Source organism: Panthera pardus, unplaced genomic scaffold (assembly GCF_024362965.1).
Source record: "Panthera pardus isolate Hobbes unplaced genomic scaffold, ASM2436296v1 HiC_scaffold_16, whole genome shotgun sequence".
Classification (NCBI taxonomy): domain Eukaryota; kingdom Metazoa; phylum Chordata; class Mammalia; order Carnivora; family Felidae; genus Panthera; species Panthera pardus.
Window position 1 is genome coordinate 73,329,252 of NW_026526721.1, and position 15,870 is coordinate 73,345,121.

A 15,870-nucleotide genomic window follows, 5' to 3' on the forward strand; every position below is an offset into this window, starting at 1 on the left:
AAAAACAAAGAAAGTAATGCCATATTCCATTAACACCTGTAACAGTAAATTTCCAGTAAAAAAAAAAAAACCAGTAAAAATCCTGTTAGGTACCAGGAGGCTTTTTTAAAGTACTGTTTTGAGGGGCAGCTGGGTGGCTCGGTCAGTTAAGCCTCCGACTTCGGCTCAAGTCATTATCTCATGGTTCGTGAGTTCAAGCCCCATGAGCTGTCAGCACAGAACCTGGAGCCTGCTTCAGATTCTGTGTCTCCCTCTCTTTCTGCCCATCCCCTGCTCCCACTCTCTCTCCCCCTCTCTCTCAAAAATAAATAAGCATTAAAAAAAACAGTTTTAAATACCATTTTGAATTAAAATATTTCTAAACTGCATTATACAGTTCTTTATTTTATTTAAAAAAATTTTTTAACGTTTATTCATTTTTTTGAGACAGAGAGAGACAGAGCATGAATGGGGGAAGGTCAGAGAGAGAGGGAGACACAGAATCTGAAACAGGCTCCAGGCTCTGAGTCATCAGCACAGAGCCTGACACGGGGCTCGAACTCACGGACTGTGAGATCATGACCTGAGCCGAAGTCGGACGCCCAACCGACTGAGCCACCCAGGCGCCCCTACAGTTCTTTATTTTAAAATTAAATTAGGGTATTGTAAATGTAACATGCTAATAAACCAAATCAACAGTTCCACCAGTACAGTGTAGTATAAACTATAAAGTAAAAGTTCCCCTATCCTGCCCACCCTCTGGGCCAGTATGCAGACGTGGCTGGCTGGTAAAGACGTTTCTGACAGGAGACAGTGGGACCTCTATCAGACCTCTGGCTGGGGCTCCGAATTCACTTCGGCCCTTCCCAGGACACACAGCGATCACAATCAGAGCTGTCCCTCTCCCTGGTGTCTGGGCTCGCTTGTGGGAAGAGCTGAGCCCTCGGTGGGAGAGAAGAACACAGACATCTCCCCGCAAGTGGCCAAAAGCAAGCGGAACAGGACCCTTCTGGCAGGGCTTCTGATCTGCCCCCTTCACACTGGGGAAGACTGAGCTCTGTGCAGCCTCACAGGGCGGTGTTGCCGGGAGACAAATCATAGAACTTTTCAAGAACCAGAGCTGCCCCTCCACCTGGGCTGTCTCTGGAGAAAGAAAGGTCTGCTCCCAAAGACAGCAGGAATTTGCAGACTCCTGAGGGAGGAGGCAGCCCACCTCAGACATTTCATTTAGTCTTGCGCGAATGTTTGCAGCATCTGTTTCTAAAAAGTTACTTGAATTCTGGGTCCTGAGCTATGCAAAGTGGCCCTTAGGACCAGGTGCCAACTGAATGATGCATGCCTTCACTAACCCTTATAAATAATGATACCCCCTTAATCCCCCCCAAGGTCTTAGCTCAAATAAACCTGGGCCTGTGGTCATAAGACGAAGAATCTGTTGCAGAGACCGTATACACGTCTTGCCCAAGCCCATTTCCCTCTGAGCACACCGCTAGACTGCATTGTCCAGCTGCTTTTGCAGTTACATGGAGCCGTGAGCTGAGCTGTGGCCAATGGAACGTGGTCAGAAGTTGTGTGTGTCACTTCTGGGCCCGCCCGTTAAAATCTCCAAAAGATCATGCACGCTCTTTCTCTATCCAATGGAGGATATTGTCCAGTAGAAGCAGAAGACCCAGAGAGAATTCTGAGGTACTGGGGTAGGGTCAGCAAACGTTTTCTGTAATGGGCCAGAGAGCAAATATTTTAGGCTTGTGGGCTATGTGGTCTTTGTTGCAACTATTCAACTGTGTTGTAATACAAACACGCCATAAACAATAGGTAAATGAATGAGCGAGATTGTGTTCCAATGAAACTTCATACACAAAAACAGTCAGCAGGCCCAATCTGGGCCACAATTCCTGCTCTAGAAAATGGTGGAGCCACAATGCAGACAGAGTCTAGGCCCCTGAATGACTGTTTAACAACCAAGGCTATTCATTCAGAACATTGCATGTGATAAACTCTTACGATGTGAAGCCAGTGAGAGTATGGGATTTGTTAAAGCAGCTAGCATTCTTTACCTTATTCAATTATACCCACCATATTCTATTATTTCTGGTTGCCAAGTTCATGGATCAGGAAATGGACAAATGAGAAAGAAAACCCAAATATTCTTCTGAATTGGCCTTTGAAGTACAGGGCTAGGGGTGCCTGGGTGGCTCAGTCAGTTGAGTGTCCGTCTCTTGATTTCAGCTCAATCAAGTTATGATCCCAGGGTCATGGGATCGAGCCCCATGTCAGGCTCCATGCTGAGCACGATGCCTGCTTAAAATTCTCTCTCTCCCTCTGACCCTTTCCCCTCTTCCCGTGCATGCTCTCTCTCTGTCTCTCTGTCTCGCTCTCCCTTTCTCTCTCTAAAATAAAAATTTAAAAAAATAGAAGTACAGGGTTGGGGAGAGGTTGCAAGTAGGAGATTTTCAAACACATCCTCCAACCACCTCCCCCCTCCAAAAAAAATATTCTAATAAACAATGCTTCTTCTAGAACCTAGATCAGGCAAGGTTTTATGATTCAGTCAGAGCTTTTGAGGAGACCACTTTGATGGTTGAAGAGGATGATCATCTCTTTTGTGAGGCCCTCTATGACTACCTCCCTCCCTTGAATGGATTGAGATGGGTTGGCTACCCCTTCTCTGTGTTTACTATACACATAAACTGTGTACATTTTTATGATGGATAGATACCACATATTTTGGTCTTTTCCACTGGATTCTAAGCTCCATGAGGGCAAGGACAGCTCTAGTTTCAGTCCTTACTTCCTTCTTGTTTCCCTCCCCCACCCCCCACCTCATACTCCCCCACCACACCCCCACAACCAGCACAGTGCTTGGCACACAGTAGGTGCATTATAAATGCACACGGTAGATACATTATAAATGTTTCTTCAGTGAGGGTGAGAACAGGAATGAATTAATGAAGACATGTGAAGGTTAAGGTCAAAATTACCTAGGTATTAGGTTGGGAAACTATATCATTTATCATCCAAACTAGGACACCTTGAAAGTGAAAGGTGGCTCTGCTATAATTATGTGATGACCTCAGCCATAACTGGGACCATCCTGAGCAAACCAGAATCGACGGCCATCCCGGCAGTAGGCTTCTTTGGATCACGGTCTCCAGCAATATAGAGTATTCTCAAAGGAAATTGGTGATTTCTGTTAGGTTAAGGACCTTTTAAGATTAAAAACAAACAAAAAGCAAAACTCAGAGTACAATGGAAAGGAAAGGGTGATGTGATTTGAAGTTTTTCTTGGCAGAAATCTGGGAGGATCAGCATAGCTCTCTCATTGCGCTATGAGTTTTCACTGATCATTTCACACTTATGCCAACCACAACAACTCGAGTTTACAGTACAGCTCATATTCACCCTTGAGCACAGTCCCAGGCATACCCACAGGAACAAACACACACACACACACACACACACACACGCACACACACACACACACACGCACGCACACACACACACCACGGTTCTATTAGGACAAGAGGATCCTAAGTATTCCCGTGTGTACTCTAGCTATATAGAGTGTGTTCAGTAAAAACCTAGAATCTCTACATTTCTACAAAACAGTCTAAAGAATTACTTTAAGAGGACTGTGTCCATTTCAGAAACATCTGTCTGAGAGGTGAATTAAATTACGATTGCAAATATTTGTGGGAAGGTTTTGGGAAAGGGTGTGTGTGTGTGAGTACATGCATGCGCCTGAATATAAAACACTAATCACAGTAGAAATAGTGATCTGGGCTGATAATCACATGCTGACAAAATGAACCCCATTACAAAGAACAAATACAAATCCCGCCAGAGAACACAAGAGGCTGCCATGCTCTCCTGCGACACCTGATGGAAGAGATTGGGTTGGAGACAGAGCCACATAGTACATGGGGATATCTAGAGCTTCAGACGGAAAGTTAGCCCATAATCTTTCCACATAAAGCATGCCATTTAGATACCCACCTACTGTTTCCTATTCTTAATAGATTACTTCTCGTTTTTGCCTGTTTTCCCTCCTTGGGTCCTGGAATATGCCTCATGGAAAATGTTCCTGCCCATGACACATTCACACTATGAGGGAGCCCCACTGAGCCTCATTCATCCCAACTGTGTTATTTCAATCTGAATATTCCAACAGCAACCACTCCTTTCCTGCACTACCCTTGACAAAGCATTCGCTCATCCAATTTTTAGATTTTCAGCCTCAAAAGAATCGGAGAGAAAGTTTAAATATTACTATCTCCATTTCACAGAAAGAACTGGCCCCAAAGGAGATTTGCACAAGGTCATAGAGCTACCGTACAGGAAAACCAGCGCTGGAACTGGATCTCAAGCCCAGTTCTCTCTGAGCCATACCTTACAGACTCACCCACAGGAATACTGCCTGTCATCCACCCTAGGCACCCAGTCCCACATCCATCAGTTAATACTGGACATTTGCTAAGACCTGGGTCAAAGGAATGGAATGGTGAAAATAACAGTGTAAGACTAAAACCTCTTTTGACTTCAGCAGTGTGAACATGTCCAAACACGTCTGACCAGCCACGGACTCTGGGAGCTTTCCTCATTGGCAACGACTGCTGTAGATATGAGGGGAAGGGCCTCTACACCTTGGCGTGTCTACGCATCTCTTTGAACAAGCAATGTCGTTTGGTCTAAGCACAAACAGGAGCACCTAATGTTGTGGTGCTCTTTTAAAGAGATGTGCTCCTCTACTGGAAACCAGGTGGTGAACAGTTTTCCCTGGGATTTGGGGGCACTGGGGGCAGGTGGGCAGGCAAAGGCTAAGATAAGTTTCTCTGCAGGGGCGCCTGGGTGGCTCAGGATGTTAAGTGGCCAACTCTTGATCTCGGCTCAGGTCACCATCTTACAGTTCACGAGTTGGAGCCCTGCATCAAGTTCCGCGCTGACAATGCAGAGTCTGCTTAGGATTCTCTCTCTGTCCCTCCCTCTCCGCTCCTCCCCCCTCCCCCCCCCACTTGTACTCTCTCTCTCTCTCTCTCTCTCAAAAATAAATAAACATTTTTTTAAAAAGACAAGTTTCTCTACAGAGGAGGCCGAGGGGAGGACAGACAACAGTCATAAATAAGGAACCAATGATGGTCTTGCAGATCTGTAAATGGTACCTGGGAATCATTTGCAAGCCTTGAACTGGAACACAGAACTGAGAGTGTGCTGATGCGGGACCCTGTGGCCCTACGCACCCTCCTTCCTTGAACTCACATGACCTTGGAAATACCACTTTCTCTTTCTCTGTGTAAGAGTTCAGCTGCAAGAGTGGAAACTTCAGGAATATGGCTTATGTCAGGAGGACATCTGTAGTGTGAGGAGAGGTACTCCCAGCACCACAATATTTCTTCCTGCCTCCTCCCATCATGGTGCCCCAAATACCCTTATTATTTGACGTTTTACTGCTCAAAGTCTTTAAGTGTTCAAGAGTCCCATATTAAAATGTCAGTTCCCTCAGAAGGCCATTTAGGTAAGAGACATCCACTGTAGGCTGAGGAACAATAGCTTGGGGGCAAAATTGCAAACCTTACCACTTGCAGAAAAGAAGGGAACGCTGCACTTCACAGACACACAACTGGCCCATGGTACCAAGGAAGGGGGCTCCCCATATGACTGTTGAGAGTTTCTGAAAGAGGGCAGTGTGGTGTCTTGGAAGGAGACTGGGGGAAAGTAGGAGCCTGAGTTCTAATCCTGGCTCTACTATCAGCAACCTGTGACACGTGGACAAGTCCCTTCCTTTTCCTGGGCCCCAGTCTCCTCATCTGCAAAAGGAAGGGACTGAGCTGGAGGAGTAGTGTTCTGTCTGGCTCTCAGACTTGCAGGGCTAAGGAGGGGAGGAGATCTTGGAGTGAGCCGGTGACCCCTTGAGTTGATTGTTGGCCAGTCCTGGAACAGAGGGGAGGGAGAATCCCCGAAAGGCAGCTAAGAAGAAATTGTCCTAGGAGGAGAATCTGGAATTGGGGTGGGTCCTGGAGCAGGAAGTAGCCTACCACAAGGGGGAGGTGGGGAAGCATGCCCCAGGTTATCAACTCCCTCTTATTCCCAGACTTGCTGCAAGTGGGTCCTGTTCTCCATTGTTAGGAGAGCAAACACTGATGCCAGGTGCCCTTATGGCCTTTGATCAGATGCCTGGGCTCTGCCAGGTTTCTCTTGACAGTGGCCGGGTTGCTTCCAAATGAACTTAACCCGAAAGACACAAGGAAAAGAGTAGAGGACTTGGATTCAGGAGACCTGTATTCTGGCCCCATCTTGCCGAGTGATCGATTTCAGGCAAGTCCTTTTATGATCCGTCACCTGGCCCTACTGGCCTTTAGATTCAATGTCAGTCCCCATTTTAGGACCCACTGTTGCCTCTAAGTTTTGGGGTAGTGAAAGGGCTGCCTCACAAGCAATCCCTGCTCTGCTTTAGCCAAGAAGACCTCCAAGTTAAACTCCAGTGGAGGGTCCAAGCCACAATGTGTCCTAAAGATGAGCCCTGTTTCCCAGAGCTCCAGATCAGGGGTTTCTTCTATTCTGTCTCACTAGGGAATGGAGGAAGGCAGAAACACACTTGACCTTAGCCTTTGCTCCTTCTTCAATTCAGGACATTAATGCTGAAAGTCTTGCTATCATATAATCGAACCTATCCACTTTACTCATGAGGATCCTGAGGCTAGTGGGGGGAAGTGACTTGAGTAGGTCAATGAGAAGGGATTCCAAGTCACTTCGAGGCCTGGATCTGAGGCTCTTCCTGCAGGCTTTCTGCTGTACCACATTATTTGGGCCTTCATTTGACTCAGATTAGAGGGATTGGGGCCATAACCTTGGGGCTGAGATGAGCAGGAATGGGACTCCAATTCCATCCAGAGCCGATTCCAAATAAACCATCCTTCTCCAAACCAGAACCACCCCTCCCTAGGAAGATCAGGGAAGTTCTAAGGAAAATCTTGGGTCAGTTGAACCCCAAACTTCCCTTTTTATAAACATATGTCCTTAAAAGCTTGACTCCTCTATCCAGGTAATAGCCTTGAGCTTTATCAGACCTATTCTCCTAGCCTGAAGTAGAATCACTCCTTTCCTCCTTAGCATTTCCTGAGTACTAACTAGGCACAAGGCTCTGTGCTGAGTTTGGTGAATCAGAGATGCCTAAAAACACATGCCTGTCCTTGGAGTATTCAGCCAACCAGGAAGGATACAGATGATTCATAATCGTGATGCAATGGAAAGAGCTCCCCCCCCCCCCCCGCCCCCACCAAACTAGACCTGCTCTTCTAGGGTGAGATCTTGCCAGACCCAATCTCAGAGTAGAAGCAAGAGGAGACCAGGTTCCTCTGGGGGCCACCACCCCACCCACCAGGAGCATTGTTGCCAGGAAGACATCACCCGCCCTCTCTACCTCCAGCATCATGCAGCTAGTAGATATTCATTCACACTTGGTGGCAGAAGGAGGCATGTTGATGAGTGGCATGGCAAATACTTATCCTCAAGCCTCTACCATGGATGGAATGTAGAGGTACAAAAGAAAGGGGGAATCAAAGAAAAATTCAACAGCCAGTTTCTGCCATCCCAAAACCAAAACTCTGGTTATAAGCCATTAACACTGGAGGAGCATGAAAAGAGCACGGGTTTCAGAGTCTGGACCCCTGGTTCTTCATCCCTCCTGTGTAACCTTGGGCATGACCTCACCCCTCTATGGCTCAGTCTGTTCATCTGTAAGTGGGGGACAGGGCCAGAGCATGCCCAGGGACTGCAGGATTGGTACTGACCGATGACTATGTGTTTGATTTGTCTGTCCCTTAAAGTTTGGGCTTTCTTCCCTTTTAGCTTTGATTTAAGGTCTGAGCTTGGCTTGCGGGCAGGGGGAGAAATGAAGACAGGATCAGGTGGGGAGCTGGGCAGTAGAAGAAGCCAGAGAGAAGTGATGCATTACAGGAGGAAATGACGCATTACAGGAGAGATGAAGAGGGGAAGCATCAGAGGACGCATCAGAAGGGCCACCCTCCATGCAGGTCAAAAACACGGACCATTGCTGGTGCCATTACACAGACCTAGAGAAGGGAAGGAATGGGTGCCAAGCTCCGGGGCCACCCAGTCATTCAAGCCACCAAAACAGTGGTTAGTCAGGGCTGCTCAAATTGGGTCACCTCAGAGCAGATGGGGGGGGGGGGGGGTTGGGAGGGTGGCCTGGCTGGCCTCAGGCACACTGTGGCCTGTGAACACTGATGAGCCAGCAGGAGCAGCAAAGGCCCCAGCGGACAATAAAGCCAGATCCAGATGTGGCCACGTGTGGAAAAACCTGGTGTCCAGAGTACAGAGTGCCCTGGCCCGCGTGGCCTCCTGGCCCTTCTGGAGCCCTGAGTAGTCTCCCGCGTGTCAGATGTGGCTCCCAGGTGCCCGGTCCACACACACTCCCAGCTCTGTCATGCATCGCTCGCCAGCAGATTCGAGGACCACTGATGCATACCACATGGAGGAAAGAGTTCTGCTTATTAGATTACTAAATCCTCCTAGAAACGAGGGCAACTTGCTCCTAATAGAATTTTTTACGTTTCTCGAGATCCTTGGTGACTCCTGTGAGGTTTTTCCATCTCTGGAGTGGTGCCAGGGGTGGATTCTACCAGCCAGTCCTCTCTCCTTTCAGGAGCAGGGCCCTTGAAAGCAACTCTGTCCCTGGGAGGGAACCGTGCTTTCTTAGTATAACAGGCCCTTCTAATTTGTTTAAAATCTGTCCTGCTGACTGTGGGGGCAGTGGGGGGGAGGTCTGCTTTCAGGAGGGGGGAGGACGCATGTGTGCAGAGTGGGTGTTCTCTGAAACTCTAATCGTTGAGAGGGTAGGTAATACTATTGTTTATTTTGCTGGGTCCTACCTCTCCCTCGCTCCCCATCAACACACAAAAGAAACCGTACAGATGAACAGGGGATGATGTTTTTGCAATTGAATGTCTCCTCTGCGGACAATGCCATCCTGCAACGGAGGCTCTTGCCACCCGGAAGTCACTTCGTTTTTCTCCAGGTCAATGGTGCATTGTTGGACACCGAGGATTTCTTAGGCTGGGGAAGAATGTGCCAAGCGTCTCACTGCATTTAAAGTGCCGTCAGGTGACGCAAAGGAGAAAGGCGAGCCTCGCCTTGCCAGGAGGAAAGAGGGTAAATGTGGCGAGTCAACCACACCTCAGGTGCTCTCTGGGACATGCGTTTCATCTAAGTACTTGGTTTTGCTTTGGTCACAACCCTCTTTTCTCTCCGAGTGTCAGGAGCAAATTAGTGTTCAGTTTTTGTTTTCTGCATTCAAACTTCTCTTCTTACACTAGTGATATCATCCCTGGAAGACCGAGATGTAAGAAGAGGCGAATCATGTATCACCTTCGCATCTCTTCTAGAATTACATCAGCCAGAGTGCTGTGGGGTGCAGTGGGGATAAAAGCCAAAAAGTAGAGGGGAGGAAGGAGGGAAGGGGAGGGCACCCAGAGGGAGGGAGGGAGGGAGCCAGTTCTTTTGCAGTTTTCTTATTTTCTCCTTCCTCCTTCCTCAGCCCCTAACCCCCCTTCCCTATTTATAAATCAGACAAGTGGAAAAATTAGACTTTAAGGAGACAGTTGCCTTATATTTATTGACGGCGTTGGTTTAAAGGTCATTTCTCTGAACTTTCCGGCCAGTCGCCATACCCCCATCAATCACAGGCAAAAGCCAACCCTGGCATTGTCACTAGCCACATAAATTGGTTAAGAATGAAGACACACAGACCCTGCGCCACCACCAAGTATTAGCCATATGGTCTTCACCCTGTTTAATGTTGCATCTGGTTCAAAGAGCAGAGGGACTTGGCAATGTGTGAAAATAATTTGAAATGTGAAATCTAGTCATGCAGGATAGTGATGGGCCACACAAGCTGCCTGCCAGTCAGCTGAGAGCTGTATGGAAGGCACACTGTGAGCATCTGGGGAGGGTGGGATCTGACTTTCCTGACCTCTCTCCACCTGGGGGTTTTAAATGTCATGCAGTGATGTGCATCTGAGGTTTGTGGGGAGAGGGGTAGGGACTCAAGCGAACCAAAATATAACAGATTCAAAGGCCTGGACCTTATCCTGATGCCCTTAAGAAGTGATTCTGAGTGTCTTTTAGTTATTTCCCACCCACCCACCCCTTTCTTTTCATTTCTAAAGCTGATCTTATGCCTGAACCACTCCTATCAATTAATAAGAAAGTCTTTCACCCTCCCTTCCTCTATGGTTTCAACAAATTCCACCCTCCTCAGGATCTCTGTGTCTAGCTGCTCAAGACAGAATTATGATTTGGGGCACCTGGGTGGCTCAGTCGGTTAAGCGTCCGACTTCGGTTCAGGTCATGATCTTGTGGTTCATGAGTTCAAGCCCCATGTCGGGCTCTGCACTGACAGCATGGAGCCTGGAGCCTGCTTCGGATTCTGTGTCTCCCTCTCTCTCTGCCCCTCCCCCGCTCGTACTCTGTCTCAAAAATGAATAAAACATTAAAAAAAAGAGACATAATTATGATGAAAACAAAGCAGCGGCCTCAGGACAGCAGGGAAGGCCAAGAGTGGGATCCATTTCTGCAACACAGGAAACAGAGCCCAAAGGGGCGAAGGGAAAACATAATTTGAGGAAGGCACAGTTTAGGCAGCTTCTTATTACAACTTCCAGCTGATCGGGTGTAGCCAAGCCAGAGACATCTGTTTGGAGTTTACAACAGAAACAAGCACACAGAAAGCCTGAAAAGCCGGAGACAAACACACACACAGCTCTGACAGTTCTTGTCTGCCTTGACCTCCACACCATTCCCCCTCTGGGTCACGCTGGGTTGTAGAAGGGAAGGAAATAGGTTCTTCCGCCGGCCTCCCCACCAGCCCCACCTGTGCCATGACTCATTCACGCCATGATCGGAACTTACCAACCTCCCTCCCTCTGTCCTTGATTTTCCTCCCAGGGAAAACAGTGACGGTCCCACTCCTCACAGAGCCCCATGGACACTTTCTTCAGGTCTCCAGTCGATCTTTAAAGTCCCTTGAGCTGTTTGTAAAGGAATAGGTGACCCACAGAAGAAGGTGGTAAAACCTCAGAAGACCCTGAAAGTCACTCCGTCCCTAAATAACTTCACAAGTCTGGGAACGAGGTCCAGAACTCACCTTGCATCTCCAAGAATTAACTCAGAGAGACCAGAAAAGGCCCACACCCCCACAACTCACTGAGTGAAGAATACGGGAGGATACACTCAAGGAGAAGGCCAGGGCTGTCACCAGCCATGGCACCCCCCATAGTGGAGGGCCACAAAGACCCCAGACTATCAAACAGTGGGTTCCCCTTCTCCAGTCACCTCCAAGCACTGCAAAGGCCGAACCCTGTCCTACCACACCATCCCAGAGATGGACAGATCCTCTATCAGCCCAAGGGCCCAGGCATTTTCAGCAGACGCTCACCTGTTCTGTTACATTGTCCTCTTTATTCTCTCGCCGCTGGATGTGCAAACAGAACCAGAGCAGGGCTACTCTTAAAAAATAACAAAATGTTTTATACACATTTCTGTATGTACAACTGAACAACATTTTACATGTCCCTTTTGCACAGCAAAAGATATAAACATTTAGCTCTGAGAACACAGTTATGTACAAAAAAAAATGTCAAAAATACTTCACAACAGTGCAAAATATTTTACACAGTATCATGGAGGGAGATCTTTTGAGCAGGAGTAAAGTGTGTGTTTTGAAAGGAAAACTCCTTTTTCAGATATTAGATGTCTTTAACTGTAAACAAAATGCAACTTTCTTTCATCCCCACCCCCCCCCAACACCCCTAAACAGTTATTTGAGGAATTTGGCAGAATTTCAAGGGTCTGAGTCTGAGGTAAACAACCCAAGCTCTCGCACCAAAAAGACTGGGGCAAGGAGGTGGCATTAGAGCCTCAAACATTGTGAGAGCAGATTTTTTTTTTTTTTTAATGACATGTCAAGGACAGCGCTAGGCGGCTCCCAGTTACTGTTATTCCGGCGGGTCGGTGGGGTGGAGAGGAAATTAACCCCTCCTCCTCAGGCCCCAGCTGCCCCACAAACAGGAAACTGGCCGGCAGGCACCTCTTGCCTGTGGGACTGCTAACCAGCGGGCCAGCTAACAAGCGGGCCCTTCCCTCACCCCTGCCTCTCTCTCCTTCCGTGCAGGGTTTGCCCCCTCGCATGACTCCACCCACAACCTCGGCCCTCTTCACCTCTTCAAACAGAGCCAAATGTGCCGAAGGAGAGGGGCAGGGTAACTCTGGGCCTCAAGTGTCCCATTTCCCCGCTTCTGGGGAGGGGGGCGGTGGGATGGGGGAGGGGGGGAGGAGAACTGCGGGTAAGGAGGTTGTCGAAAAGACCCGTGGGGAGTCACGGTGGGGCGCTAGGGGCACGCGCAGGAGGCTGCTGGGATCTCAGCCCTAGTGGGGCTCCTCTGGGCCCGCGCTGTCGTCAGGGCCCGACCGGTCCCCGGCGGTGGCCGAGGAGGCGTCCAGGCCCCCACCTTCGATGGAGCTCTCGCTGCCGGTGCTCTCGCCGGACAGCAGGCGCGTCACCCGCAAGTCGGCCTGCAGGCTGCGCACGTCGTTGCCGAAGCTGAGCTCGCCAAGGTCGTTAATAAGCTGCGACAGCTCGGCCTTCACGTCAGAGGCGCTGCCCAGCAGCAGAGGCGGCGGCCCAGCCCCGGGGCCCACCGAGTCCCCGCCACCCCCTAGCGCCTCCTCGCGGCCACTCTCCAGCGTGTCCAGCAAGTCCCCGCATTCCAAGTGCATGGCCACCACCAGCGCCCGCTGCGCCTCGGCCTCTTCCGCTGCCGGGTCCTCCTCCCCAGCACGGTCCTCTTCCTCCTCAGCACGGTCCTCTTCCTCCTCCTCTTCCTCCTCCAGGCAGCCCTCGGTGTGCTCCTCTTCCTCTTCTTCCTGCAGCTCCTGCTCCTGCTGTTCGCCGAGCAAGTCCTCGGTGATGGAGCCCAGCTTGGGCGCGCTGCGGCTGCGTTCCACCGGCGGCTTGTAGCAGCAGGGTCCATGCAGGAGCAGCTTGCGCAGCGGCACTAGCGGGATGGTGTGCGCGCCCACCAGCTCCTGCTGCTGGTGACGCGCATCGTCCCGCCGCTTGAGCCTTTTAAATTCCGCGAGTGCGTTGGCCGACGTCTGGTAGAGCAGCAGGGCCATGGCCTGCGCTTTCTCGGGCTTGGACACCAGCACCGCGTGGCAGCGCAGCATTACCGCCTTGTGCTTGAGCTCGTGCCGGTATACCCAGGCGAAGACCTTGGGCAGCCGAGCGTCCGCCACGCAATAGGTAACGCGGTGCAGCAGGTAGAGGTGGCCCGGGCGGCGCAGTGCGCGCTCCTCGGCGTGCACCATGCGGATGCCCTGCGCACTCACAGTCAGCTTCATCTTGGTGCCCTGACGGCCCGCCTCGCTCTTGCTCCAGATCTTGCCCACCGCTAGGTCAGTGCAGCCGTCGCCGCGCGCCTGGATGGTGGTGGCATTGCCCAGGTAGAGCACGGTGTAAGTGGGGTCCTCGCTGGTGATGTGCAGCTTCTTGCGCTTGGAGCGGAACATGCTGCCCACCCGGCTGAGCGCGCCTTCGGGGCACGCCCGCGCCAGCGAGCTGAGCGCGGAGTAGTGCAGGCTCACCGCGTAGCCCTTGGGCTTGGACGCCTGCCGTGGCGGCGCCTCGGCCAGCAGCTCGAACTTGTGCTTCTTCCACGGCAGCATCTCCGGAGGGCGCCCCCGCGCAGCTGGGCGGCGGCGGCGGAGCGCCGGGTGCGAGCCCAGCTGAGCCACCCGCCCCGGCCGGGCTCGGCCCGGGCAAGACAGAAAAATAAAACTCTGCTGAGAGTGGCCCAGTGGTAGAGAAGTGGGTAGAGAGTAGAATGCTCGGGGACCCCAACGAAGAGGGTATGGGTAAAAATTTTTAATGGAAAGAAAATATTCAGCTGCGAGGGGCGGGGGGGTGGGGGAGCGCGCACAGATTTACCCCAGCTCGGGCAAGGACCAGGACTAAGAGTCTTAGGCAAGCAAAAGGAAAGACGGAATGAGAGTAGAACGGGAAAAAAATGCGCGCGTGCAAAGAGAGGGGACCCCGGCCAAAGCAGCCGGGACGGGGCGAGAATATGCAGGAACTCCTGGGCGAACGTGGAACTCCCCCGCGCGCTCTCTCTCTCTCTCTCTCACGCACACACACACAATCCCCTGGGCTGAGACTAGAAGCTGCGGAAACTGGATGGCGAGTGTGCCCAGGGGCCAGTGCTCCCCCACCCCAAGGAGTGCGGAAGACCGAGAGTCCCTCGACTGGGCTGGTCCCAGAATCAGCTGCTTGCCCCAAGTGCAGTCAGACGCTACTCCCGCTGGCCGCGGTGGGCCCGGCGCAGCACTCCTGCTGTGGCTCACTGCATCTTCGCTCCGGCCGGACGCGGGGTACTCGGGCTCGGCCGGCTCACTGTCCCGGCTGGCTCGACCCGGGCAGCACGGGGCGCCGAGGGCGGCGCGCGCGCATGGTCGGCTCTGGGGACGGTCGCTACCTCATTTCTTCCCTCCGGGGGTGTCCGACTCCGCTCCCGAGGTCCCCTCGGACTGCTGTCCGCCCGTGCGGCGTGCCCGTCCCGTGCTGCGAGCGGTGTCCGGCTGGCCAGCCTCACATCCTTGCGGTCTGGGAGGAAGATCTCGGGTAAATATAGGCCGGCGCGAACCATTCGGCGCGCGGGGACAGGGGAGGAGCAGAGAAGAGGATGCGTTTCGGGCTCGGACGCCCGGCGGGTTCCTGGTCTCTTAAAGGGACCTGGCTGCAGCCATTTGCCAAGGGAAAGGGGAAACCGGTCCAATCCCGCAATTACATCTCAAATTTACCAACATCTCATTTATCTGCAGATATCGCCAAGACCTGGGGTTACCCCTCGGGAAAAGCAACTTGTATTCTGGCACTCCACCCCCAGGCTGAATTGCAACTCACTAAATAAACCTATGTCTACATCGAAACTTCTGGGGGAAGTGGTGGAAGGTGGAATTTAGAGTAATTTACTATGCAAAAAAGTTGGGGAAATAGTGGTTCTTTCCTTGTGTGGTAGCTCTCTGAGAATGACTGGGTGCTGTTTAATATTATATTTTTTTCACAATTTTATTTCGTTAAAGGAAATAGAAGCAAAGAAAACACTGAGACTTTTACTATTTGGAGCTCTTTCTGCACAGGCAAGCAGATAGTGAAAAACAAGATTGAACATAATGGGGTGGCTGGAGTGAACAATATGGTATATAGTGCATAAATAAAGTGCTTCCTGACCCCAATCCCTTGCAGTGGCTGCTCTTGCTCTCAGGCCTCAGAGGAGAGCAGCTTTCTGAGCTCTATACAATTTCTAAGTATGCTTATGTGTGTGGTTAGAACTCACTTTACTTTGGTAGGCCGGTCATTCAGTTTTATTACATCATTGACACAATTTGGATGAGAATTCCTGGTAAAAATTCAAATGACATTTTCTATTTCAGCATCTGATAACCAGGCACCCTCCACAAAGAATGACATTCACATTAGTATGCTTTTCTCTTGTGCCACCCAAACAGTGTAGTGTTAATCATCTGACCAGCTTGGCCCTTGGCTTGTAACTCATTTCTGGGCCCTCAAGAAAACCTGCTTGCCTCCATGGTCTGCTCAGTCAAAGCCAAAAAAAACCTTTAGGCTGGAATGTGTGATAAATGTCCAGACTGGTCCTGCATCTAACTCCCAAGTTGGTCCTGGAAGAGGACAGTGGACCCTCTTACCCCACAGGCCCAATCCACTGGGGATCTCAGATGTCTCTGGCTTCCATGTCAACACTGCTGATTTCAGAGCCACTGTAGCCCCTCCTGGAAATACTCTGGAGCTACCTTTGTTAA

The 15,870-nt window shown here is 50.7% G+C and overlaps 1 protein-coding gene and 1 long non-coding RNA gene across 2 annotated transcripts in view; both read right to left on the reverse strand.

Moving 5' to 3' along the window:
- LOC109266577 (uncharacterized) overlaps positions 1-15,870 on the reverse strand; it is a 52,195-nt gene that overhangs the window by 24,696 nt on the left and 11,629 nt on the right. The window lies entirely within an intron of this gene.
- Positions 11,503-14,905, reverse strand: FAM43A (family with sequence similarity 43 member A). Its single transcript, XM_019448790.2, has one exon. It carries the CDS (start codon positions 13,717-13,719, stop codon positions 12,421-12,423), a length of 1,299 nt encoding a protein of 432 aa, XP_019304335.2. The 5' UTR covers positions 13,720-14,905; the 3' UTR covers positions 11,503-12,420.